General features: G+C 28.4%; 1 protein-coding gene across 3 annotated transcripts in view; it reads right to left on the bottom strand.

Annotated features, from left to right (window-relative positions):
- Window positions 1-23,784, bottom strand: part of LOC132939669 (uncharacterized) — a 45,543-nt gene extending 21,759 nt beyond the window's left edge. Inside the window, exon 1 of one of the 3 annotated variants that reach the window (XM_061006966.1) lies at window positions 23,202-23,784. In XM_061006966.1, coding sequence (XP_060862949.1) covers window positions 23,202-23,226 — 25 coding nt within the window. In that variant the 5' untranslated portion in view covers window positions 23,227-23,784. Of the gene's footprint in view, window positions 1-1,326; window positions 1,818-12,374; window positions 12,868-23,201 lie in introns of those variants that run through there. The other 2 variants (XM_061006965.1, XM_061006968.1) reach the window with 2 other exon arrangements.
- Window positions 23,785-27,618: the final 3,834 nt, after the last annotated feature.

Here is a 27,618-nt window from a genome sequence, read left to right as displayed (position 1 = left end):
TTTAAAATGTATAATAATTTAAATATTTATTAAAAAGGTTAAGTACTTATACATTTTATATTGAGTAATCAGTTTCAATTTAAAAATTAAATAGGTGGGCACGTTGTTATTCTATAATCAACCCAATAATAAACTTAAATAAAAATCCAAATATTGTTCATAGGTAGGTACATAAATAGTAAAATACAAATAAGTAAAATATAAATGCATATTAAATTAAATTTTTCTTTTTGAAAAGTAGGTATAATACCTAATGAATTATATTATATTTACTTAAAACAGAAATATTCAATTTATTTAGAAGTTTTATAAAATTTCATAATTTAATTTATTTGAATGTTCAGTATGAAAAATATTTAAAACTTATTTGGTAGGTCTAAATATATATACATTTTATGCACCTACCTGATAATAGAGAACTACCAAGTTTAAATAAACGATGTAATAAAAAAAAAGAATGAACTTACTTGGAACTTACTGACGAAATATGAAATTACCAATTAAATATTTATATAGGTAAGTATACTAATAAATATATACTACCTAGTGGACACAAATTGGATATTAAGTACATACTAACTTGTGGACTGTTCAACACATAATTTAATTAATACAATTAATCAATATTCCTATTTTGCTTGTACTGGAAAATACTTTAGGTAGGAACTTCAATTCATTTTAAATTTAATAAAACCCATCACTAATTGTCACTGTTGGTTGGTCTACAAACATAATATATGGTTTGATTAGATTAAAAATCAAATTGCTTTTACAAAAGAAGGCTTCCTATAGGTACCTAACATACAATAGGTAGGTTCAATACGAGTTTTTTTAATATTATATTAACCAAATTCAAGTAGACTTCAAATTGATTAATAAAGGTTTGGTTATAATGTTCAAGTAAGTATATAGTATTTGTTGAATGACACTATCCAATCGATGTTCAAGAATTATATGTAATAAATATATTTTAAGCAATTACTCATGACCTCGGAACTAGTTAATACTACGGCACACCAGACTATTTCACTATATAATGAAAGAAATATAATAAAATGTTAGTCACGGGGGTCTTGTTGTGGGTAGTTATTGAATGTCAACCTTGAACCAAATAAATTATCATTAACACACAACAGCAGTTTAAAATGCCGCTGCGAAAATTGCTGCATTGTTGCATCTACAGTAGAAATCAACTGCAGCTAGCTATAATACTGGGGTGGAAATTTATAACAATAATGACAACGACAAAGAAGAAAATGTGAAATTATAATTGTCATTATTCAATACCTACCAAAAATACCAACGATTTAAAACGAATATACGAACCATTAAGACTCTGCGGTCAGACGTGTCGGACCTGACGACAACTAGTAGAACGAGCACTACGAATAAGCAAACACTTATCCGGGCCGTCGACGGGTGGTGTCGTTTCAGATGAATCCGCGGAAAGGAATTTCGGACGGCGGCGGAACGTTCGCAACCGATTGTCGGTACTCTTAAAAAAGCACTGCGATATCGTTGCGAATAGATAAAGTTAAAGAGGAAAACTAACACTCGAGTCACCGTCGAGAATAAAAAAACTCGAAATAATATTACAATTTATAATGTCACATAATTGATAATATTAACGTAGGCCTGCACCCTCCGTCCTACAATATCACAAACATAATATTAATTAATAATTATATTATGCGGAATTGCGGAAACGCACAGATAACAATATGTATTTATTTGGTTTGACAAAAATTTGTTCTCCTTATCACCGCCGCCGCGACGACGTGTTTACGGACTCGCGCAAAAATAGAAACTAAAAGCGGCGACACCCGACGGGCGACGGCCGACGCGCGCGGTAACAGTTGTCGGGCGAAAAGGGTACCCCGCGCGCGCCGGCCGAACACGAAGTGCGACACACTCACGCACACGCTTCAACGATGATAATAAAAATAATTGCCAGGTTATTATTATTAGTGTTGTTGTTTAATATTATTATTATTTTTAAATTTTTTATACATACCTACTTTTAGAAGAAGATAATATTACGGTATACCGATTACCGATATAGGTAAGATATAGGCATAGAATATAGTATACTATAATATATCTACTTATATCTTTTATACGCACTATTTTTTATAATATTATACTGTAACTAATTTATTTTTTTTACTTTCGAGAACCGAGTGATGGTGTATTATCTTCGTAGTTTTGTATTTTATAGTATTTTATAGTATTATAATGTATATAATGTACCAGTACAGACTAACTAAGAATACAATACCATATCATTACATTGTACACGATTCAGTATGTAATATGTATATTTAATATTCTAATATTGTAGTTAGATTGTAGATACGCTTGGATGTTAGCAGTGTTAGTACGCATATGCCAAATAACCACGACTCATCTACAGTTGGCACATAATGCACTTCTGATTTATGAATATTATGTATTGGCCGTTAGAGTAACTTTGGGTGAATGGGCCGCCCCCAGCCATGAATTATTTGGAGCCCATTCAGATTTATTTGATTATATATGTTATGTGCATACGAATTATATTGTTGACTTTATTTTTGTTAAGGTACAGTTTCCCTGCAGCGTCAAACAGTGGAAGTCTGTGGAACAGCATGGCCGCGTCAGATTCCGACCTATGTCCGGGTCCGGTAGTGACGCTAGGCCGCTAGGGCAAGACGCCGTATCCAGACACTCATGCCCGGGTTAAAGGAGGGCAAGGGGGGGCCCACGTATGTAAATGGCCCATAGTCTTCTCGGCTTAAAATTACATTTGCGCTTTTTATAGTGCTTACACGAATTTTTTTTTTTCTGAACGAATCGGTGCGCCCCGTTGGGGTCCACCTACCATGTTTACCACCACGGGCACGGTAAGTGGGGGCACATGGCCAGGCTTGTGTGTATAAGGATATATTTTGTTATCGCTGTATTTAAAAATATAATTATTGAGACAGTATATTATACATTTTTATTGGTGGGGGCCCACAACCATGTATTGGCACCTGGGCCCCCGAAGGTCTTAATTCGGGCTTGCAGACACTGCAGGGAAAATGTACCTTTAAACAATTTTAAAAATATCTATTATGTTTATAAATGAACTATGAACACAAAACAAATTCAGTAGGTAGTGTTATAACTTATAATAGTTATATACGTATATATAACTTATAAACGTAAGCTTTTTGAATTAGAAAAAAAAATTAATAACAAATTGCGTCTGCATGGTAACTACAAAATAAATACACGTATAAATTATTTGTATTAACTATTTTATTATTTTATTTATTATTTATTAGAGGCAAATGAACAGTGGAGAAAAACGGTATCTCGTTTTTTGAGGAAAATGGCTACGGCCATGTATTTATTCCCTATAATATTATATAGTAGCGATGTGACGAGTTAATTTATACTGAAGTATGTATCAATTAAATTAGCTTGACCCACTCAGCCACAACGGGTATGCTTTGAACTACTCATAAATTAATAATGTAATGAAAAAAACAAAGCATTTTTGTAAGGTATAGGAATCATACCAGTGTAAATCTTCTTGTTTTTCACAACACAGGCCACAGGGACAAGCATCAATCGGTATTTGTTAATTTAAATAATCTATTAAAGTGGGGTACTTTTTTTTACCCTATTCCTAGTGATCTAAAAGTGAAAACACTAACATTTAAAAGTTTATACTTTATACCGTTTCTTTATTACGCTTCCCGCGCGCACGGTGCACTGCACGCGTAATAGTATCCTTGCATCCTATACCTAGCTATATTAATATAGCTATAATATCTATATGAAACATCCCATTATTCTGAATTCGCATTGTAATGTTATATGTTATAACTGCCGGTATATGTATTAATGTATTATTTGTCGCTGCAGTATCTAATACTCATGTAGGTATGTACATATTGTATTTATATAGGTACCTACGCATCGCGTGTTAAGCACCGATAAATCCTTTAGACGACTTTCTCAAGACTTGCGCAGGTTTCAATTATATTGTTCCCTGAGAAAGTCTAAATGATATATTATATGATTGTGTAACGCTATAATGAGAAGTGATTGTACTATTATAATCGCACTGCACACGGGAATCGATTTTACAAAGCTTTTATTACAAGGCTGATATTATCTAATATAATATCACTATTCATCACTAATTTATTATTGTAATGTGCGACAAGGGCGCACATTAGATGAAAATATAGTGTAACACACTTACACACCTATTAGTTATGGGTATGAACCATGAGGGATTGGAGGCATACATTGGCGCAAATATAGGGGGGCTTGGGGGGGGGGGGGGCTTAGTCCCCCCCAAATGTCGGTCAAGTTCCCCCAGTTCAAAATTTAGTAATTATAGTACTAATTTTTATATTCTGTGGTACTAAGCAATATGGCCTACGGGGAGGGGGGCTTGAGTCCCCCCAAAAACTTAAGTCAATTTGCGCCTATGGAGATATACAAATTAAAATAAATTACCTTATAAGTTTTGTCAAAAATATAATAAACACACTCACACGTTCCTTTTAATGTTTTGTATTTGAATATCACTATTGGGATTCAGGGTGAATTTTTAAAATCAATACCTATGTTATGATATATAAAATATAAATATATCATACTCGATGATAGAAATAATAGAGTAGGTACCTACATCAGGTTTCACACAAAAAATCAATGCAGGACAAGTTACCTAAAGTGCCTAAACTTCACAATTTACGTTAGGTATAATATGAAATATGGATAATTGTCACACACAGTTGCTAAAATATCTATCTTCTATTTCAGAACGGATAATTAAAGACCTACAATTATATAAGTAGTAACTATAATAACAAATAATGAGTAATAGCTTAAAATAATAAAATACACTTATTTAGCGTATGGTTTTGTGGTTATATTATGCAATAGACCTAAACGTTATAAAATATAAACATAATAATATGTATACATATAGTTTTATTTATTTACACTGTTCAAATAGCTAAGGCTAGGAAGTTATTGCCTTTTGCATTTTAATTTTTTTGGGGATATTATTTATATATTATGATTTATTGCTAAGTAACCTTGGAATTAATTTCACGACACTATGAAAAAGATATTAAAAATATATAGACCATATTTTTGTATATTCAATGATATTGTAGTTTTGAGAGCCTTTTGATGATTAATAATATAAGCTTATAATGTAATTTGAAAATTTGACAGTAAAAAAAAATAAATTCATTATAAATTTTAATGTATTTTTATTTTGATCGTTGTCACTAGGTATACTAGGTGTTACTAATGTTATTACTTATGTATTATTGTTTTCTTCAAATTCCTAGTTGGCACACATTTCCCACTTTTGTTAATAAATATTTAGTAAAAATTATAAAATAATTATATTTATGAAAATTGTAAGTAAAAATAAAAGAAGTGCATTTTTAAAAACATATTTATACTTTTTTAAGTGCAAATGTACATGCATATTTAGTTCTTTTTAAGTGCATTAAGTTCTGAGTACTGGTAATCGCAATAGTCATTGGAGACTAATATAGTAATATATATGTACCTAGCTCTAAAATCTCAAATCTAAACCTAAACTAATAAGGAGTAGATAATTAATATCTGGAAAAAAAAGTGTAAACGTAATATCTACTGTATTTATTTGTTTCAGTATAAATAAATATATTATTTGTGCACAGTAGTAATAAAAATCATCAAGTAAAAATGAAAATAAAAATTAATGTTTCGCGTTTTATCATATTATATTACTATAGATTTAGTCTGGGTATGATAGATCACTTGATACATGTTTTGGAATGTTTATATAATGGGGTCTTATTTATTATTTAGGAATAATATTAACTTGTTATGCCCATGTGTCCATACTATACAGAAGGTGACTCATCGTTGTGATAATATTATAATGTAGGTAATAATTGCGTGTAATATGTCCCCTACTAAAAATTAAAAATCCCACCCTGCTAAATATGTTAACTGTTTAATAAGGGTTAATATTCATAATTAGGGTTATAACATGTTACAACAGCAAGTATTTTTCTAAAAAAATTATTTATCCTTGAAAATTATTAAGTACCTGCCAAAGTGTTTTTAAGGTACAGTAAAGTATTTTTACTCTAAAACGGTTCATTTTTCTATTAACTAGTTTTAACTTATAGCCTTATATATAGATACAGATACTTCAATAAAAAAATGAATATATTTATTTACTCGTATTTCATTCCTAACAATCATCATTATTTTGGTTGTTTTCTCTAATTGTTTCAAAAATTAGGAAGGTACATGGTAATTTTAAAGATAAACTATCAACAATTATTATAAATAATGTTTGCTTGAAATAAGTTCAATGTGACACTGCTTGTAGATTGACTTATTACTGTCTATTACTGTCTCAAAAAAGTGTTTATCGGGAAAAAAACCGATTTTTATAAAACTCAATCAATAATGCTATCAGTTTTAGTAGTAATATTTAATTACATATTAAATATTTTGATTAAATTTTAAAATTGAAGTTTTACGAGTAAAATAAAAAGTTTATAGCACTTAAATCCCACCGATAAACCCATTTCAATAAAATATTACTTTTTTACTTTTTCCAAAATATGCAGTTAGTTATTATATTTTAGGTACCTACTTTATATTCAATAGATCAATAGATAAACATAATTCTCACATAATCCTTATAAATATAAAGTTTGAAAATTCAAGAATACTAAGCAACAAATGCATTATTTATAAGTTATAACAGTAAACTTACCTATACCTGTCAATGTGAATAGGTATCAACTGCGAAATCATTAAACCAAATATATCACAACAAACTAAAAAGCTTCAGTAGAATCTACTTAGGCTACTTAAATTATAAAAAAATATGTACTTTTTAAAAATAAATAAATCGGTAAAATTTGTAATGAAAATACATTTATTTTTATATACTTACATTCAGTAAAATCTTTGATTTAACAATGAAAAACAATATCCAGCATATTACCCCTCCAAAAACCAAAATGTTTAAAAATCCGCCAAATTCATAAAGTATGTACTTTTTGGGACACTAATAATTGATAAGTTAATAGTTATTAATGATTTGTAAATAAAACATAAAATATTTAAATAATTTACTACATGACGTATTATTTATTTTAATATATAAATACAATTTATAATAGTAATAGTTAGGTTATAATGTAGAATAATATTCCAACCCAGTTCATTCACTTATGTAACTTTTAATTTTCACATATTTTAGATTTTGAGTGGTGCTTTGGAGTTTATATTTAAATACCATTTCACATTTGTATTTTGTTATTATTTTTAACTCAAAATTTCTTAGCGGGAGAGAAGAAATAATAGTAATAAAACAACGACACAATGATCTTGAATAAGTTTTCCAAAAAAAAAAAGAATGTTTTCAAATAAAGTTTTAATCAATGGTATAATCCATTACCTAACATATTTATTCATGAAAACATTCTGTTTTACAAATTTTATAAAATAATACGTTTTATGCAAGATAATTATTATTTATTATTATTATTTAATTTATCCTGTGTAAAATTATTTAACTGTATTAATGTAATATAATCGCATTACCTCAATAAAATTACTTCAACTTATACAATAGGTATATAAACTATAGATCAGATGCGTATTTCAGTATTTGTGAGGCCACTGCAGGGAAATGATTTATCACTCTTTCGAAGAACCTTTTTATGATGATTTAATAGTTTATTTAATTCCAGTCCACGGATTGATTGTTAATTTGAAATAAAACTAACAAACTACCATTCATTATTGTTTAACATTTTAAAACTTAAGTATAATAATAATGCTTATATAGAAATATTTCACTTTAAGATTTACTATTTTATTTTATAGATACCAGTTTTACTGGCACTTATATTTCAGATCATTTTTAAAGTACAGAGTAAAGCGGGATCATTTTTGTTAGCCCTTTTAAATTAAAGTAATTACTCAAGTCATTCAAAATGAAGTAATATTTTCTACTATATCTTCTATATTTATAATGTTAAATAATATGTAACTGAATATTCACTCAATTGTTCTAAGTTATAGTAAAGTAAGTCAGTTTTCTAAATTATGAGTTTGCAACCAATAATTTACAACTTTCAGTTGTGTTAAATGAGCTTTTTTTTATTAAAATTAATTTGTATTTACATACGGTATTAAAACACTAATATTTATAGGTATGGATTTGTTATAAGTTCCTTCTTCTGTATAATATATCTATTATATTTGATAAACTTCCGTCTTTAGATAAATACTCATCAAACTTTTTTAGCATAGTTTTTTATTAGGTCATCTGTTACTGAAGCTAAACAATAATTTAAATTGATAAAATAAATAATAATAACATGGAAATAATATTAGAGTGAAAATTCCTACCAAGTCCCAGTGTTCAACTGGGTTCGTCAACTCGAAAATTGAAATAAAAAGATGAACAATACTTATTTATCAAAAATAACTAAAGTCCTATACAACTGCAGTAAGAATATATTACATAATACTAATTTATTTAAATTGAGAGAACTAGTATAGGTATATCGTATACCTAAACAAAATAATTTTTTACCTACCTAAGTAAATCATTTTTTTTAGGGTATAATACTATAATATATATAATAAATAATTAGTGCTTTTTTGGTTATTATGAGAGTTTGTTATTAAAATGTATAATAATAATTTATTGTAAAGGCTAAATGATTAGTATTATTTGTATTTTACGTTATATGTTAAGACTTAAGATAAAACTAAAAAGTATTAGATGTAAGTACCACTTATAAAGAAAACCCACAAATAAAATCTTTAAAAAGCTTGAAAGCAATTATTATGAACTTTTGAATTTGGGGTAATCACATTCTTTTCTAACGATAGTGCAAGTGCAGATTATAACCAATTTAAACTATATACATAGTTTATAATCGTCTTTTTTATTTAATAATGGTTCGTCGCTCAACAACAATAATAATTGTTAAGCAATTTTCTCCTACCACAATAGTTTTAATTAGACGGAAGTATTCTCCAATGAATATAGAGCAACTGCCTCCCCACTACCGTTATATCTTTTATATCGTTCATCCGGATTATATTAAATACGTTATAAAATATGAATAACAAATGTACGATGTATACAACGATGTATATCACACAGGACGTATTCAAAGTCTTCGTGACTCGATGCTAATTTTTATTGCCACACCAATGTCACCCACTCCTTTTTTACAAAAGTCAATTTTCGATAATGACAGTTAGTATTATACATATTCTTTACGAACAGGAAAAATAAATTCAACAATAATATTATGTACAACCAATTTGTATGATATAATTAAAATCTAGAGACATATTTTTTAAATCATTTCTGGATTTTATCCAGATTTTTTATGAATTTTACAAATCATTAAAGCCTATAGGTACACAGTTTTTTTTTAAGGTACATTTTTCAGTAACTAAAATTAATTCTAAATAATATTCGTAGAACTTTATTACTATCTTAGTATGTACTATAATTGTACTCCGAACCTCTGAATAATGGGCATAATAATATGTGACTGATATGTAGGTGATTGCATCATAAACTCATAACTTGACGTACCACCCTCATCTCACTACCGTCAGGAAACGCCGCGGGAGACGCGTTTCGTCTGACTGGAAGTGATGATATTCACAAGTAAACGTGTATAGGTACAAGATATGCTTTGTCGACACATCGCCGCTTTGCACAAAACTTAACGCATCACTCGCGAAAGGTGACGCAAAAACCGTACCTCCCCACGTCAGCAGTATATGTATGTGTATAAAAAGTATTATTATTGGATCATAGATAGAGACGATAGAGTAGGTGTAAAAACTAAAAAGACACATACCTGCAATAACCAACTACCTCAATACCTATATTATTGTTATCGTAAAAATTGCCAATGATTATGTCCCATATACTATGTGCAAATTATTAACCGTTTACGTACAATTTTATCAGTGAAATCAGCTGTGCATTAGCGTTATCAATATTTACACCTGCAGCTGCAGTATACTGCACTAATTAGTAATTACTATCGTCTATATTTATATGAAAATAATATAATTATGAAAACAAAAACTAATCGATAGTGAATTTAGAGTGAATATACACGGCGTAGGTATACTATATATTTGCGGCCCAACGCATATAGCGGCACACCTACAACCATTGATCAATGCTACAACCTAAAACTATGTAAACTACAAACTGCTCGACAATTACTAGAGACGCATTCAGATTTTTCGTCCCCAGTTGTTAATTTGTTTTGTCTTTTTATTTATGCATTTTTTGAGAGTAAAAAATAAAAATTAATTTCATACATTTTGTAAAATTAAAAAGAAATGAATGAAAGAAAAATATAAACAGTTATTTACTAACTAAATTGTAATAACTAATAAGCAAGGATGGGCATTAACGAGTTAAAAAGTTAAGTTACTTCTAAGTTCTAACTAATCTAAAGTTACATAACGATTTACTTTTTTTTCAAGCAACTTCTAACTTAACGAGTTAAATTGAATTCCATTTTATGAAGTAACTTAAGAGTTAATTTCCTAAAACCATATATTTAAAATATATCCTATATTTTGTAAAATGTAATTTTATAAATAAAATTTATAATAATTGGAATTATCTGATATTAATTATATATATATAGGTAAGTACTAGGTACCCAAAATGTAATAAATACAAATGTATAATAATGGTTATAAAATTGCATATACACCGAATACTTATATTATAGAAAATTATAGGGGTATCCACATTCATTGGGAAAAGAAAAATATTGCCAGGTATTTACTCAGTATCCTATACACGTCTCAACTCATATTTTATTAATCCTTAATCATTATTAATGAATTAATAGTTATTACTAATTATTATTATATTTCTATTCATTCATAGAATTATGCAGCCAAATTGAATAATATTTGATATCATATTTTGTCACTAAATTATTAAATTCCAATAATTAATTTAATTATTATAATTTAGTATTATAGATGTGACTTGTGTACCATTAGGTAAACAAATATAATATAAAACCAATATAATTATTTTGTTGGATTTCACCCACAAGACTTAGTGTTTTCCTTGTCTTACAAATGTTAAATGTACAAAAATAACAACAACTGTTTTGCGCGGGATAGAACCACTCTGTAGTGATAGTTACGACTAAATTGATATACAATATAGCTGAGAACATTATCTGTGAAATATCATGTTTTTATTTTATTGAAATCACTTGTACGAAATATAAAAACGATATTTCACAGCCAAAGTTGTATATAAATTTGTAAGACGGAGACAACACAAGACGCAGATGTATAGCGTCCTGTTTAAAGTCTTACTTTACTAAGTACTTACAGCAATTATTTTTAATACAATATACATATTTTATTAAATTAGGTTGGTACTATTTTATATTTAGTTAGCTTTAAAAAAAGATTTAGGTAGTTACTAAACATTATTTTTTTATGAAAAACAATAATACCTGATTTTTAACTAATCAGTTAAGTTACTTTTATTTTCTAATTAAAATCTAACTTTAACAAGTTTAGTCAAAAATAAGGATCAACTAATAATTTTGAAATTATAGAAATAATCAAATATAATTGAGGTACGGATACGAACCTATATGACGTAGTAAACATTAATATTAATTTCTATAATGATTATAGAATAATCTAAGGTCATAATAGTAAGGTTATATAATAATTACCTATACAGTATACAGGCATACAGCTCTACTACATATATAATATATATTGTACCTATAGCGGCTATAGCCGTAAAGATATTTGTATTTATATTATAATATTATAATAATTTCTAAAAGCAATTATGTCCATATACAAAATGCCATTCTCACAAAAGGGCAATCTCCAACTAACTCCCCTAAACACGTCTGGAGTCGCATGAGGATTTATAAATTTGAACAATATGTGACTTATATTATGAGAGTTGGACGCATTCTGTACCTATACCTACTATTAAATCACGTCTCTGAATTCACCCGCGTAGTTACATTATAGTGTATACACGTAACTATTATTTTATACAGAGTTTAACAGAAGGAACTGTCCAATGTACGTAATAAGTAGGTAACTAATTAGATATTTTGTAATAACTTTTTTTTATAATATAAACATTCAAAATAAAATGTATAATAAAAAATGAATAATTATTGATTGGAACAAAAGTTATTAGCTAGAGTTAGACAACTGTCTTGAATGTTTATTGTTACACCCTGTATTCTATATATTTGTATAATACTATAATGGGTATTAAAATATGAATTTATTTATACCTTTCATGTTGCGTTTGTTTTTGCGCTTTGACTTTTTACGCTTGTGATCGCCGTTGAATATTTTCTTCGACGACAAGTAAATTGCTCTTTTCACGATGTAATACAGACCGAAAAATATCATAATCCGAATCGGCGCCCGCCAAAATCCAACGGCACTAATAACGCGAGCCAGTTTTATTACACGCGTCTCTACGAACGAAACCAATACGGTTTTTTTTATTTGTAAATATCGTTTAACGTCATAATACCTTTTACCGTGCCTATTGTTTCTATAAACGCTTATCCTGATACATAAAAATTTTAAAAAGATGCAATTATACTATAAGTATATTATATTGTTTCATTTGTGCAATAATAATAAAATATTATCTATGACGTCGACGTTCGGATAGCATATATTATTATATATTATTAATACGCAGTGGGGCGTGTAAAGAGGCGCACTTATTCGCTGTCGATAGCGACAAGATTTTAATAACGGGCGCGGACACGGACACTGTTTCGTTGTATAACAGTATACCTACAATACGCGTAATGAAAGAGAGTGAAAAAAATCATAAAATACAAATTAGTTCGATAAAGACTGAATACTATATTATAATATTAAACACTATAAAATGTACTGTAATAAATTATAACGTGACACGTCGGATACGGTTCATAATATAATAAAATTATTCTTCGTATTATTATTACACGTATATGCGTTATTGCGTATTATAATATTGGCTCGGCGCAACGTTAATAATAATGTAATGTATTGTTGAGTTCGCGAACAAAGGAGAGATCGAAAATCGAAAAAACAAACGAAATGTCACTGGAGAACAAGCGACGAGACGACGAGACGGCGCGGGACGACTTATCGTCATATATTGTTCCGAGATGGTCGGATGCCAAAGCAGATGTGTCGACGGGACCGCGAACGGAACAGCCCATTGGTCGTCGTATTAATAGACGTGTGAGTGTGGTACGTTCATCGCGTGCGCTGCAGGGGGATCGAGTCGTTTATAAATGATTATATTTATTTTTTTCACTTAAAAGAAATATTTACAATATAATAAAGTGAATAAACTCAAATATATGGTACGACAAGTAAATTTGATAACATAATTCAAAAAGTTGGTACACAAGATACAGAATATAAGACTATATTAAACGGGAAAACTTTGGGTACCCATTATAATATTATATAGAAGCATTTCTCTGATTAGTTATTAGTTATTACTATAATATTACGAATCATTACTTACACATTATATAATTAGTATGTAATTATTCCGTTATACATGTATACACCTAGATGGCTAGGTATTTATGTATTAAGCCGCTGCCACCTTCGTTTCTTCTATATTATATTGAAATAATAAAAATAAGTCTAGGACTCTAGATATGCCCAATTCATTAAAACATATAGGGATTTTTAAAAAGAGGCGTGGGTGGGGTTGTGAAAAGAGATCTTTCGTTTCTTGAATTTTTTCATGTACACATAAATTAAAAATAACTACTATATTCCGGGGCGTATTTAAGGGGGTACATTAGGCCCATGCCCCCTCCCCATTCACTGTATTTTGTATTTTTTATTATTGAGAGTATTAAAGTATTAAACTCTCTTACTAATTAAATGTTATGTTTCTATCAAACACATTTACCTACCTATTTTGGTTATTTTCAATTTTTACTTTGTGCCTCCTTCCCCCATAATACATTTCTAATACGCCCCTGACTATATAACTAGAGTATTATAGACGGGTATTGAATAACTATTGTAAGAAAAACTAAAGAAGATTATAGATACTCTCCACTCTCGTAGTCTCATGTCTCCCCTAATCGAAACAGCCGATGCAGACTATAAAGTATATTATAAGTTATAACGTATTTTGTGCACTGACGTACTTACCGAGTATATAAGGCACCTACGCGACTACACCTATCTCAAAATGACAAAATATATCCCAGGTATGGTAGGTAGCAGTAGGGCAAGTCGAATGGGAGCTTAAAATAAACGTGTGGGTTGGTTACGTTTTATTCTATTGTTCAAACATCAAACATTAAAATAATAATGTCAGAAGTCTTAATACTTTTAAGATTGCATTGTGCAAACTAAACATAGACAATTTTTATTTAAAATATGAATAATAATCGTACGTAATCGTGTAATTATTATTATAATATTACGAATAGGTAGTACATATCTACTGTTGGGAAATTGGGTTCGGAGGGTTATACCGTTTGAAATTCCGTGTCAATCACTTATTATGACTAATTCATAGTTTGTTCAAAAATAAATATCACACATATATTTCAGATTACGTATTTGACCCATTAATTCAAATTTCAAATAAAATCCATGTTTTAATTTGTCGTTTTAGATTATACCGACTTAGCTATAGGTATTTTAAAACACTTCTGTAAACAAAAACATGTTCCAATAAATGTTTAACTAAATTTATTTATTTATACAAATAAACATAACGAAATTGATAAATTATGAATGAAGGATCTCAAAAATGTTTATTGTGTATTTGTGTATGAAGATAATAATCTAATAAACGAGTTCACATTTTTAATTTAATTTTTTTGTTTCATCATAGGCTATGGAAGGAAAATTGATTGAACTGACGGAAGTAATTTAAAAGTAGAAATTTATTATTTGACATAGGTGTCTAGTGTCTACTGTCTATTGACTACGCAGGGTGGGTCGAAAATAGTATAAATTAAATTGAAAATGAAAACAATACTCAATATTGTCGTTTTTTGTTACTGCTGATTGTTTTTTATAAGAACGGCATGCATGCTATTATTTTATATCTAAATAGAAATGCATTATACAAGTAATCTCAGTTACAAAGAAAAAAACTTTTACATGAATTTAATCTTCTTGTATTTTTCAGAACAAAATATATACAATAGTATATTATATTATTATTTATACATTGTATCAACCTATACAATATAATATTATCTTCATCTACATTTATATTTATATATTTATATATTTATTATATAACATAATATGTAAAGATATTTAGGTACCATAAAACGTACAAGAACATACATAATTTAACTAGGTACCTAATGAATATTTTTCATAATCATAATAACTTATCAGAATTCAGAATATAATTATACAGACATAACGATATAATTAATTTTTTTGTGTCAACTATCAACACGATAATACATGAATATATAATACTATTTTTGACTTCGAGAAAATCTAGGTAGTTCCTATAGTAGTTTTATAACGATATGTTTTAAAAATTGTTATTTCGTAATATTTTTAAATTTTAAACACAAGAAAAATTGAAAAATGTATATGGAATATTAGAATATCAATGATTTGTTAAAATATTTTTGCTGAAGCCTGAAACTCTGTACAATTTATTATTTTACAGGCGCTTTCAACATTTAATGTTGGCAGTTTTAATGTGATTCCATATTTTAAAATTCTAAAAAGAACTCCACTCAGAGTATTAAAAACATTTAATGCTTAAATATTTTTAAATAAAACCGTTAAATGTTAAAACTGCCAACATTTACAGTTAGTATGGTCACAATGGAAATGATATAATTTTATTTATAATATTATAAGAATATTCTTTACTTAATAGACAATTATAGTCTTCATACTTTCAAAGGAACATTTTTGAACCATTTTTATAATAATAATATAATATATTTAATGTACTTTTATTAATATACATATACTATAATGAATTGCATATTATAGGTAATAAATAATGTTACAATAATAGAGGCTTAAACTTATCGCTTTTTTATTATTATTAATTAATATAAATTGATTGTGTAAATGATCAAGTGCATGAAAATAATTATAGGACAGATAAATTATGATAACTCAAAAAATATACCTACACAAAATAATAACTTGATAAATCGTATATTTTATTAAATAATAATGATAATTAATAATTAATAAGTTTACTTTAACCAATATTTGGTAAAAAATGTTTTAATAAATAAATAAAATTCGAATATTTTTTTCTAGTATATTATAAAAATTATGTATAATAAAAATATGAAGCTTAAATGTGTACCATATGTTAACATAATACAAAATATAAAAATAATATTATGGTACTGTGCCAAATGTTGGATTATTTTTATCCATATTATTTTTCATTTGGCGCGAAATAAGAGCGGGAAAATATAGGAATACAACAAAATATTTTATTATGATTTATATTTATGATCGTAGGCAGTAAGTACTAATGTACTATTGTGCTCTTCATTGGTAATTGCTTATTGGTATAATGTTACAACTTAATACTTATAGCATTTAAGTAGGTACCTATATTTTGGTAATCTAATATATTGTATATTGCCTAACTATATTGATGAGTGATGACCAAAGAGTTATTCTTAACAATATTAGGTTTTGCCATATTATACTAGTATAAATTAGTTTGGGTTTTGGATACACCTATTAATTAATCTAATGATTATAATGATTAGTGGTCAGTGGAATATTTTTTTATTTATATTGGGCATAACTAAAATTATTTTTTCATGGCCTTCTTAAATCTTCTAAAATATTTTTTCTATGAATTATAAAATTTAAGTGTAAGTATAACCAACAGTTCTAATATCGATGTAGGTAATGGGATTTATCATATTTTGTAGTAACCAATTGTAAATAGTTAATCTTTGGATAATTTAGACAGAACTTAAAGTTTGTAATGCTATTTTGATGAACTATATTTATTTACTATTGTCGATTTACGATCAGAGACTAGAGTATAGGCACCTATACGCATATACGGCTATACATAGTACTGGCTACATATAGTACTCACTAATCAAGTATGATTTTTTACATGCACCCTTTATATGACTAGGTCTACTGAATATTTCCATTCAAAGAGTTTCTTCTCTTTAATTATATTTTTTTATAATCCAAGACATTTTTGTGTAGATAATTCTATCTAGTTAAGCTTATGTAGTAATGTAGAGGTGTTTCATTATTTTACTTTTTTGTGGTTCGGGGATGTTAGTACCATAAATGGTATATTTAAATAGTATTATGTACAAAAAAAAAAAATGTCTACAAGAAAGTCAAATTAAATTTTTATGAGCGTTTGAAGTTCGTATTTTTACAACATCGGATATTTACCCGATTTCTCATGTAGCGATTTTCTTATTTTGTTGTATATCAAAAACAAACCACTATAGATGCATAGAAATTTGACTGAATCTTTATATTTTTATGTTCTATATACCATAACATTTTGAAAATATTTAAACTCACATGTATACTAGGTAAAAACTAAAACATTTAAACTCACTGTTTACGGACATATTCAGTTTTCAATTTTTTTAGTTTTTTTTACGATGAACTTCTTATTTGTACATAGGAAATAGGAATATTATCCAGGAATCCCAATTCTAGGTATTCACTATAACTAGTCATAAGATAACTCACAACTATAATATGCTGCGTATTGAAATGTTACCTAATATTAAGTATAGGTATAAGAACTCTTGCGCAATAGTAAATCAACATTAAATCAAGTCGACTTAACCTAATCATTTAATAAATTAAAAATATTATTATTAATTACATTATTTTATTGTTAATTATTATTTAATATAAACCTATTATTTTTTTTTAAATTTTAGTTAGGTATATACTATATAGTGGTATATATACTATATAGTCATTATAGATAATAAACAATGATGGTTAGTATCTGATTGAAAATTTCATAGAATCCCCCCCCCCAAAAAAAAAACAAATCATAGGTACCTACGCCCTTGAATACCTAACTCTTCTACTTGTGTTTAGATTTTGTTATGAGAAGTATACATGGACCATGGATGTATAGTACGTAGTTAACCCTTGGCATTGTATTTTTTTAGTAACGAAAATTGTTGGCACTGGTTTTAAATGTGGCGTCTCTTAGTTTCTTGTCCCTTAAAAAAAAAGTGTAATCTTGGCAAATTACCATGAAAACTTAATCCGTTTTTAAATTTGCTAGCAAACCATGAAAACACAGATAGAAACGGATACGTCGAGTCAAAAATTATTGATGTTATAATATAAATAAGAGACTAATAGTTTATTACTTTCAAAATTGGTTAAGTATCAATTTTTTTTATTCAACTACTTGTCTACCTATATATAGTTTTAGACTTTAGTAGGTATATAGGTAAATAGTGTTAATGCTATAATCCCAATTCATGTTTCGAGAAAGTCGTTTTAATCATTAACACCGTATAAGTACTATTATATTATCTACTTTCAGGAAGCATTAATAAATAATAAATTAATAAGTTAAATTCCTGTAATATTCAATGTTCATAATACGTTTCACATCAAATATTAATTGACAATTGTTTAATTTAGTTTTTAGCTTTATAATTTATAAGAAAGAACTGTTAGACTTCATAGAATATTGTATTTTAAATTATATGTCTAAACTATATTATATAGTCGGGATGTTTCTAGAGGCCGCTTATACCTTCCCCCCCCAAAAAAAAAATAATAATAAAACAATATTTTGTGTATGTCGCAAATTGGTGAACAAATTGTGAAATATCCATGTAAAATGCAATAAGGTAAATATTTTAGTGTGAGCTATAAATTGGTGGATAACGACTCCCTTTGATAATATGTAATACTCGAGTATAATCGATGTCTTTTAAGAGGACGTTATGCCCGCATATGTTGTCTCCGTCTTATAAGTGCGTAACATAGCAAATTTTACGCTCAACAGAACACGTGTAACTCCGTTAGTATAAAAATTAGAGCAAATTGACCTCTTATAAAATCTAAAGGTAAGATTATTATCTAGGCAACCTCATTGGCTTTTTATTATATTTTAATTTTAACGTGAGTTATGAGTATTTTAAAATTGTAAATTTTCTATACATCTTAAAATACTCATAACTCGCTTTAAAATTAAAATATACTTAAAAGCCTACAAGGTCACCCAGATAATAATCTTACCTTAAGATTTTATAAGAGGTCAATTCACTCTAATTTTTAAATTAACAGAGCTACACGTGTTTTGCTGAGCGTAAAATTTGCTATGTTACGCACTTGTAAGACGGAGACAACACATTCGGGTATAACGTCCTCTTAAGATGAACATTCCCATTTGAACTTGGTGTAATTCTACGGTGAAAAAAAAATAAATAAACTGTGAACATATAAAAATATACTACTGCTTATGTTACATTGATACATGCTTATCTCTTCCATCAATTCAATACATTTGCAGGATAATTGTATTATGTTCAATTTAGATTTCGTACCTATAATAGTACCAATATATATTAAACCATTTAAATCAACAAAATATTCAAATCAATAATTATTATCGTACGTTAAAATAACTACTTTAAACTCGCACATATTGCCAATTATCGGAAAAAATGTGAAATATATCAAACACTAAAAAGATTTCGAAAGCTTATTAAATATGTATACAAAATGTAACGAAAACATTTCACTAGCATTTCAAAATAAATCTGTATAGTTATGTTTATTAGACTAAGCAAATTCAACCTGCTAAACGAGAAATAATTCGTTAACTAGGTATATTTTAAATTCTGGTCAGAGCAATAAATGACGTATTGGTTTAACAATGTGCTTTTTTTAGTTTTTTTTTTAGATTCTGAGTGGTGTGATGAATGTATTTGCTTACAATGGTGTGTGTGTCTGATTAGTGAGTCATCATCTTATGGAACAGTAAAAATTCTTCAATCTTCCTTCAATTTTTAGCCTTTTATAGGGTGGTATCTTTCGGTACTCTGCGGCCTGCGCCTCTAGGCGCAATTTATAAAATAACAGCAAAAACTAGAATTTTTACACAAAACTAGATTTTGTTGTTTTTGCTGTAGTTAAAAATGAATAGCTGAGAAATTTGAACTTTTAACCAAATATATATATTAGATTTTTCTAGATATGATATTTTAAAAATATATTTGCTCTTTTTGTGCTGTTTATACCTTGATATTGTTGACCTTTTTCTTGATTCATGTATGATAAAAATGATAACCTATACTTATAATATTACATGTGGTTTGTTTTTGTCAAAAATTACTTCAACCTACATATGAATACGTGTCTACGTGTCTATACGTCCTACATCATAACTGATGTCTGTATAAAACCTTTTTGGAAACTTATGTAGTTCATCAAGTTTAGAACAATGATGCAATCAGAATTTGTCAATCAGACAAAGTTTTAAAGTTATAACTTTTTGAAGATTGCAATTTTAATTAATTTACACATAAACAAAATATTTCACAAATCTTCATAAAAAAAAATGTTAAAACTTTATTAAATAGTATGTAATTATTTATTTTAATGTGTGTATGAATTTATACATAATATACTTAAATTATACAGATCACAGTGGTTATATACTGAGTAATGCTTATGATAAAACTAACATTTTTTGGGCGAGGGGATATATACCTCCGTGGCGTGGGCGCAACTAGAGTAAAATTTATGGTAGTGCTAAAACCTTATAATTTTATAACCAGAATACATTTTTATGTTTTAAAGTAATCTTAGAGTAAAGCCACCCATTACAAAAAAGTATAGAATAATGTTTTTGAGAAATATCATATCGATTTGTCTAAATATTGTCTAAAAACAATTTAAACCTCATTTAAATGTACAAAATTCTTTGTTTATTTTGAAAGTCGAATACAAGATCAAATAATAATAAAATATAAAATTGATACTCTCTCTATAATCTGAAGTTTAAAATCGATTTTTTCGTAAAACTAAACTACTAAGTAAAGGTGGATTTTCGAAAAAAAATTTAAGTCTAATATTATTATTTAGTTTCTAGGGGATCTTGGAGGATTTTATTAATATTATTATTTTTAAGTAAGTTATAAATTATAATAATTTTAGAATGTACAAAAATTGTACAGTTTCAAAAAGGTCATAACTTGCTTCTTAATAAAAATATCAATAAAAGCCTCCCGATACCTTAAATAATAATCTCGATAGTAATCTTACATTTAAATTTTATAACAGGTCAATTCACTCTAATTTTAGAACTTAAAGAGTAAATTACATTATTGTGAACGAAAAATTTGCCATGATGTACATTTGGTAGATAGAGACAGCTCATGTGGGTATTAACTATTAGTATAAGTAAAACTTAATATATAATTTACTTTATTCACAATAATACCATCAAAATATATTTAGTATAACATCATAGGCTGACTGACCGTCTTCGCTTAGAATCTTTTTTCTTATGCAATTATATTATATCATTGAATTCAAATTTAACACCATCCATTACTGTGACCCACTTGTAACTTGTAACCTACTGTACAGCAGAGTGACACCCACTTGCCCGCATTTTTTTTTAAAAATCTGTATGCCGTATAACCCCTATATTATCCAAACCCATTATCATGAATGTATAAGTAGTATCCTTATTCCTTAGTACCTACTCAACGATAAAAGACTACCTACGCGTTCAAATTTTGATTTTGATCAACATTTTTCTAAAAACTATCAGCTAAATAATTTGCAGTAGAAAAAAGGAGGGAGGAGATTCCCATATTAAAAACAGAAGTTTCACTCATTTAAAACAAAAAATCTCAAGAATTTAAAAATTTGGTCTTTAAGTAGGTATATTTAAAAATACCAGATTTTGAAAATTTGTAGCATTATTTAATAAAAATGGGAGTGATAATGAAGAATGTGAATCACACTGTATATTATCGTGATATTAGGGTGTCATTTAATTATTTAAATATAAATTACTACACTATAACTTTAATCTGTTTAAGCGTTATATAATATGAAGGAATACTTAATCACATTTTAAAAATGTAAACATTCGACAGTGTCAAGCCAAACTTGAAAGTATTCGTGGTCCATGCGCCATAGTATAAAATTGTTACGTTTTTATTGATTTTGCATTTCACACATTCTCTTTTGAGGGGTGAATAGAGTAATAGACCAGCAAGATGCCTAATGACTGATTGTTTTTATTGGTCGCTATGCAGTGATGAAAATGTCACAACTTACATCTATAAAATTTATAGAGGTCTATGAAGTAAAAAATATATATGTTTACATACAGTGTTCAAATTATGGCACTGGACAACATTTCGTAATTACAAAATCGAAAAAACTAGAATGATCAGATGCGTCATTTTGTCATATTGTATTAATGTACCTACGTTATTCGCACTTCGATGTAGCAAAAAAGGCCATAAGTGTTTTTGATGAAAAACTGGTTGTGACGTTGGCATCACGTGTTACGTATATACGTATATAATAAAAAATATAAAATACAACCTGTGTGGTTCTACACATATACGATATACATACTGCTGCCTACCATTGCAGATATCACTGCGATAAGGCGTGTGCAACGTGTTTAACGTTTACAGTGCTTATACGATAATTATACTGCAGTGCAGTATATACAATGTATATAGGTAATATTGTACATAATAATTTATAATATACCAATTTAGGTATGACTTTCTAGTAGGTATACGCGTAAAAACTCGGTTATAAGGTCAATTTTCGATCGGTTGTCAACGATTTAACACGTACGTATACCGTACACGTCCATCAACTTGCACTTCAGACTACTAATATAATACACATAGGTACATATTAATTTAAAAAATTTTCCCACCCCTATATTCCATATTATGAGCAATACCTATATTATAATATATATATGAATTGCATCGCTGCGTTCGCTATCAACACTCGTAATTTATCCTTATTTCTGCACGAGTACACATAATATAGTACATATAGGTATACAGATCTGATCACCCCACCGAATTTAATGTCATTTAACTCACTTGGCTTCTCCATTTCCTCGTCCATCGGTTATTCAGCCGTGTCCGCCGCGTCCGTATTCGCGGGTCCGCGGCCGCTTCCGGTGCGATGGTGACTCATCGCGTTCGACCGGCCGCCACAACCGCCAACACGATATCCGTCACCCTCGTCGTCGTTGCGATCGGGCGGGTAAACAATCGTACCCGATTCATGGTCGATAGGTTTTCCGCGGTCGTCTTACGTGCGATGTTCTCTCGATTACACCGATCTATGAGCGTATTATACACGAGTATCCGTGAATAGTAGCACGACAGATGATGGGGAGAAGTGGGTGGTGTTATTATCACGTTATTTGCAGATTTTAATATCTATAATGTATTATTATTACGACACGACTGTGATAATTTATAATAATATACCTAATTGTCTTATTACAAACACGATATATCGCAGGGACGCACCTAATATATAATAATATATAGGTACTGTTGTCGCCGTCGTAGTTGTATAGTTACGACTGTTGTTTCATATTGCCATAGTCTCTCCCTCGAGTTTGGTTTTCTAGAGAAAAAAAAATACGCACAAACACGCCCGAACACGCCGTCGCGGGTTGTGTAGTACCTAGGTACTAGTATCCGTCGTCTCGGTAGCACGCGCGCGCCCCCGATCGATAACACTGTGCGAGCGTGTGTCTATGTGTCTGTTTGTGTGTGAGGTTGACGTGCGCCTCGACTCTACTGCATTGTATTAATAATTTCATGTATTTACGGTGCAACTGGTCGCTCTAAGATTATGTGTTTTATAATGTATAATAATGTATATAATTATAACCTGATCTCACATGAAATTATTAAGAATTAGGATTCAAAATATTATTTTAAAAATGACGGAAAAATTCTGATTTCCGTGACCTCCATTTCGTATATTACAGTAGTGTATGTTTTTATTTAAGGTTGCACGCTGTATAGTGCCTTATACCAGCGGTTCTTAAACTATGGTCAATGACACTCTTGTCGGGTGTTCGTGGCGCTATCGGCTAAATTTTTAAAAGTTTTAATACTTTGTTCCCCACAACATTTATGAGAAAAATCTTTATCCGCTGTTGCTTATACTAAAAACAAGTTTCGAATCCACATACGAACTACCAACTACGATTAAAGCTTGCGAATATTTTCAAAAATTGATGCCTGAAAATGCAACACCGCCCTTCACATAATTAATAAAAATTGAATTTGTAAGATACATAAAAATTTAAAATTAAGTTTTTGAAAATAAGAGATAATAGGTAATATATGTATTATATTTTATTGGCCAACCAAAGGTTCTAGCCCTTCTCCGAACAGCCTTCATCACTAAAGGCCCGGATGTGAGACCCATTCACGCAGTGTAAATAATGTATTAATGTATATAGTAAACATATACAAAGTGATTCATCAAGCATGCTCACTTTCATTTATTCCTTTAATGAATTTATTCAAATTTTGATTTTTGAAATTTCTAAATATAGGTATTTCAAAAATCACATTTTCTAATTATTGAGATTTTTCTGTACAACTTAAGGAGGTTAGGTTATCTTGTAGCGAAACGAACTTCAGTGTTTCAAACGAGAACCCCCGTCCCCTTTTTTAATAAAATTTATTTAGTATATATTTTTATGAAAATGTTGATGTAGGTATCTAATTCAAAATTTTAACAAGTAATTCCTAAGTGTTCTAAATATTTATACTAAGGACTATTATCCTTAAAAATGGTTTTATAAAAATATCAAGTAGATGTAATATTGGATCTAGTATGCATCATACTTCGACCATTTTTATAAATTATTAATTTTGATAAATTAATGTTAATCACCAACATTTTAAAATCACCATAGCCTCTATATCTTTCAAACCCATCATCACTATAATCCACAGTACTCAAAGTTAAATAACTCAAAAACTACTCTTTCGAATTTTGATGTTGATACGTCATTATTTATAGTAAAATTATCCTCTAAATAATTAACAGTAAAAAAGGGGTATTCTCATATTAAAAATAAAAGTTTACCTATACATCTACGGGAGTACAGGACACTCCTTAAGTAATATATTACAAACAAATCTCAATAATTTGAAAATATGGTCATTATATATACATATAATATTTAAAAATTCAGATTTTGAATAACTGTATTATTGAAGAAAAAAGGGGGTGAGTATGCTTGGTGAATCATTCTGTATAGTGTTTACTATGAGAGTAGAGATATTGGATTTCGAGTGGTTGAAATTTACCATTTGGTCGAAAAATTCTTTGCGTTTATAAAATAATCGTCGTTTTCTGAAGACATTATTAATAATTATGCATAAAATAGTAGGTATGCAGGTTCAGTCATTTATAATGACAATTTCAGGAAAATTTATTAACGTTATTTGCATTCTCGACTTTCATACATTCAAATAATACCTACATTGTTATTGTACTAGTACTAGATACACCAGTTGGTATTTATTTATTTGTTACTACAATTACTGAATTATATTTATTATTTTTTAAATTAAACTGTACATATTTGCAGATAGTCTTGAGCCTATTATTGCGGGTCATCGCGTATAAAGTTTGATATTCATAATTTTCATAAAAGGACATTTTACTTTAATTCAGCGTCAGTCCAGTTACCATGTTTTTAAATGGTGGACCAATTGTTTCATGCATCCGTGAGAACAAAAATAATATCGACAATACTGTACCATAAAAGCCTATTTGGTTTTTTATATTCATATTCGATACCCGTAAGTATCGTATATTTGTGTAATCGTGTCTATGAATTGCGGACATTTCTCCCCGGACATTTTTGATGCGGACATTTCCCCCCCGTTTTTTTGTTTTTTTATTTTTAATTATTTACTTTCGAATATAAAATTATTATTTTTAACACATATTTTTTAGCTTTTGTTAAAACTGTACGTTAACTAAAAAATCTTTAATCTTAATTTCAATAAATAAATAATAAATAATATTTAAAACAAGTTAAGTAAAAATATAATTTTAAATAAATAATATAATATAATACAATACAGCTGTCCGAAAATTCCGGCATAAAAATAAAAAAGATTGTATGAACAAAATATAATACATATAGTATTTAAAAATAATTTTTAAACCTCCTTTGTCTGTTTTAAGAATTTGTATTTTATCCATGACCACAAAAAAAAATTTAAGACAAGCATTTTTGTTTTAAAACGTAAAACCACTATAACCACTAAACCACTACTAAACTGCTTTGAACAGTTTTGGTATAAAATATTGACTCCAGTACAGATGACGATGTAAGATTGTATAATAATGTTATCTTAATAGTCTTAGTAATTGACTGCAGGGTTTTGGACACAATTTTGGATAGGTAAACGGACACTTTGTAGTTTTTTACTATCTATTGTTTGAGTTGCATACCGCGGACATTTTGTACGGTGAAAATAAATTGATGAAAATTGATGGCGGACACTTTTTACGATATAAATAAACCGAAAAATATATTTTATAAGATAAAATAAGATATTTAATTGCTCAAAACTTTTAGATAGCGTATCCACGAGTATGATACATGAGTTTGGTGACATAGTACACTTCATACGCAACCCATACAATAAACAGTATGAACCAAACTACTAAACTTAATCCAAACATTTTTAAATATGGATATGAGTATACCATTTTAAGAATAAATATATCAAATATTCGTTGGAAGTGTTCAAAAATGACTTGTACGTGTAAAGTTACTACAAACCGTCATGAACCGGTGAGCTATAAGTTATAAATCATATTATTTTCATAATATAATAATATCAGAATATTTTTTATATACTTTTATATGTTTATGTCATAGTATATATTATTTACAAAATGTACTGATCATAACCACGATCAGAGTGATACAATATTGAAGCTGAAAAACCTTGCACTAACTCATCTAAAAAGCCGAGCTATTAATAGTAGAGAATCGACAAATCAAATTCTTCTGTCTGTAACTCATGAAAATAACCTTTATACATAAATATGAACAAAAGCTAAAAAATATGTGTTAAAAATAATAATTTTATATTCGAAGGTAAATAATTAAAAATAAAAAAACAAAAAAAAAACTGGCATCCTAAAATTTATCGGGGGGGGGAATGTCCTACTACGCTGAAAATAGCCAGGGGGAAATGTCCGGATACCCGTGTCTGTATTCCTAACTTTGAAATTTTGAATATATATTCCACCATTGAATTTTTCAGAATATCTACGTTTTATTATAAATAATAATAAACGTATTACAAAAATGTAATATAAGCATTATGGATTATACCTATCCTATAGATTTTGTATACTTTAGCTTTACCAGTAAATTGTAAATATATTGGATAATGGATTGTGTATCGCTATTCGTTAATAGGTGCAAAATGCATGAGGTTTAATGGAATT

This window comes from Metopolophium dirhodum, chromosome 2 (assembly GCF_019925205.1).
Source record: "Metopolophium dirhodum isolate CAU chromosome 2, ASM1992520v1, whole genome shotgun sequence".
NCBI classification, from domain to species: domain Eukaryota; kingdom Metazoa; phylum Arthropoda; class Insecta; order Hemiptera; family Aphididae; genus Metopolophium; species Metopolophium dirhodum.
The sequence above is the reverse complement of the archived record's forward strand: the minus strand, read 5'-3'. Positions and strand labels throughout refer to the sequence as shown.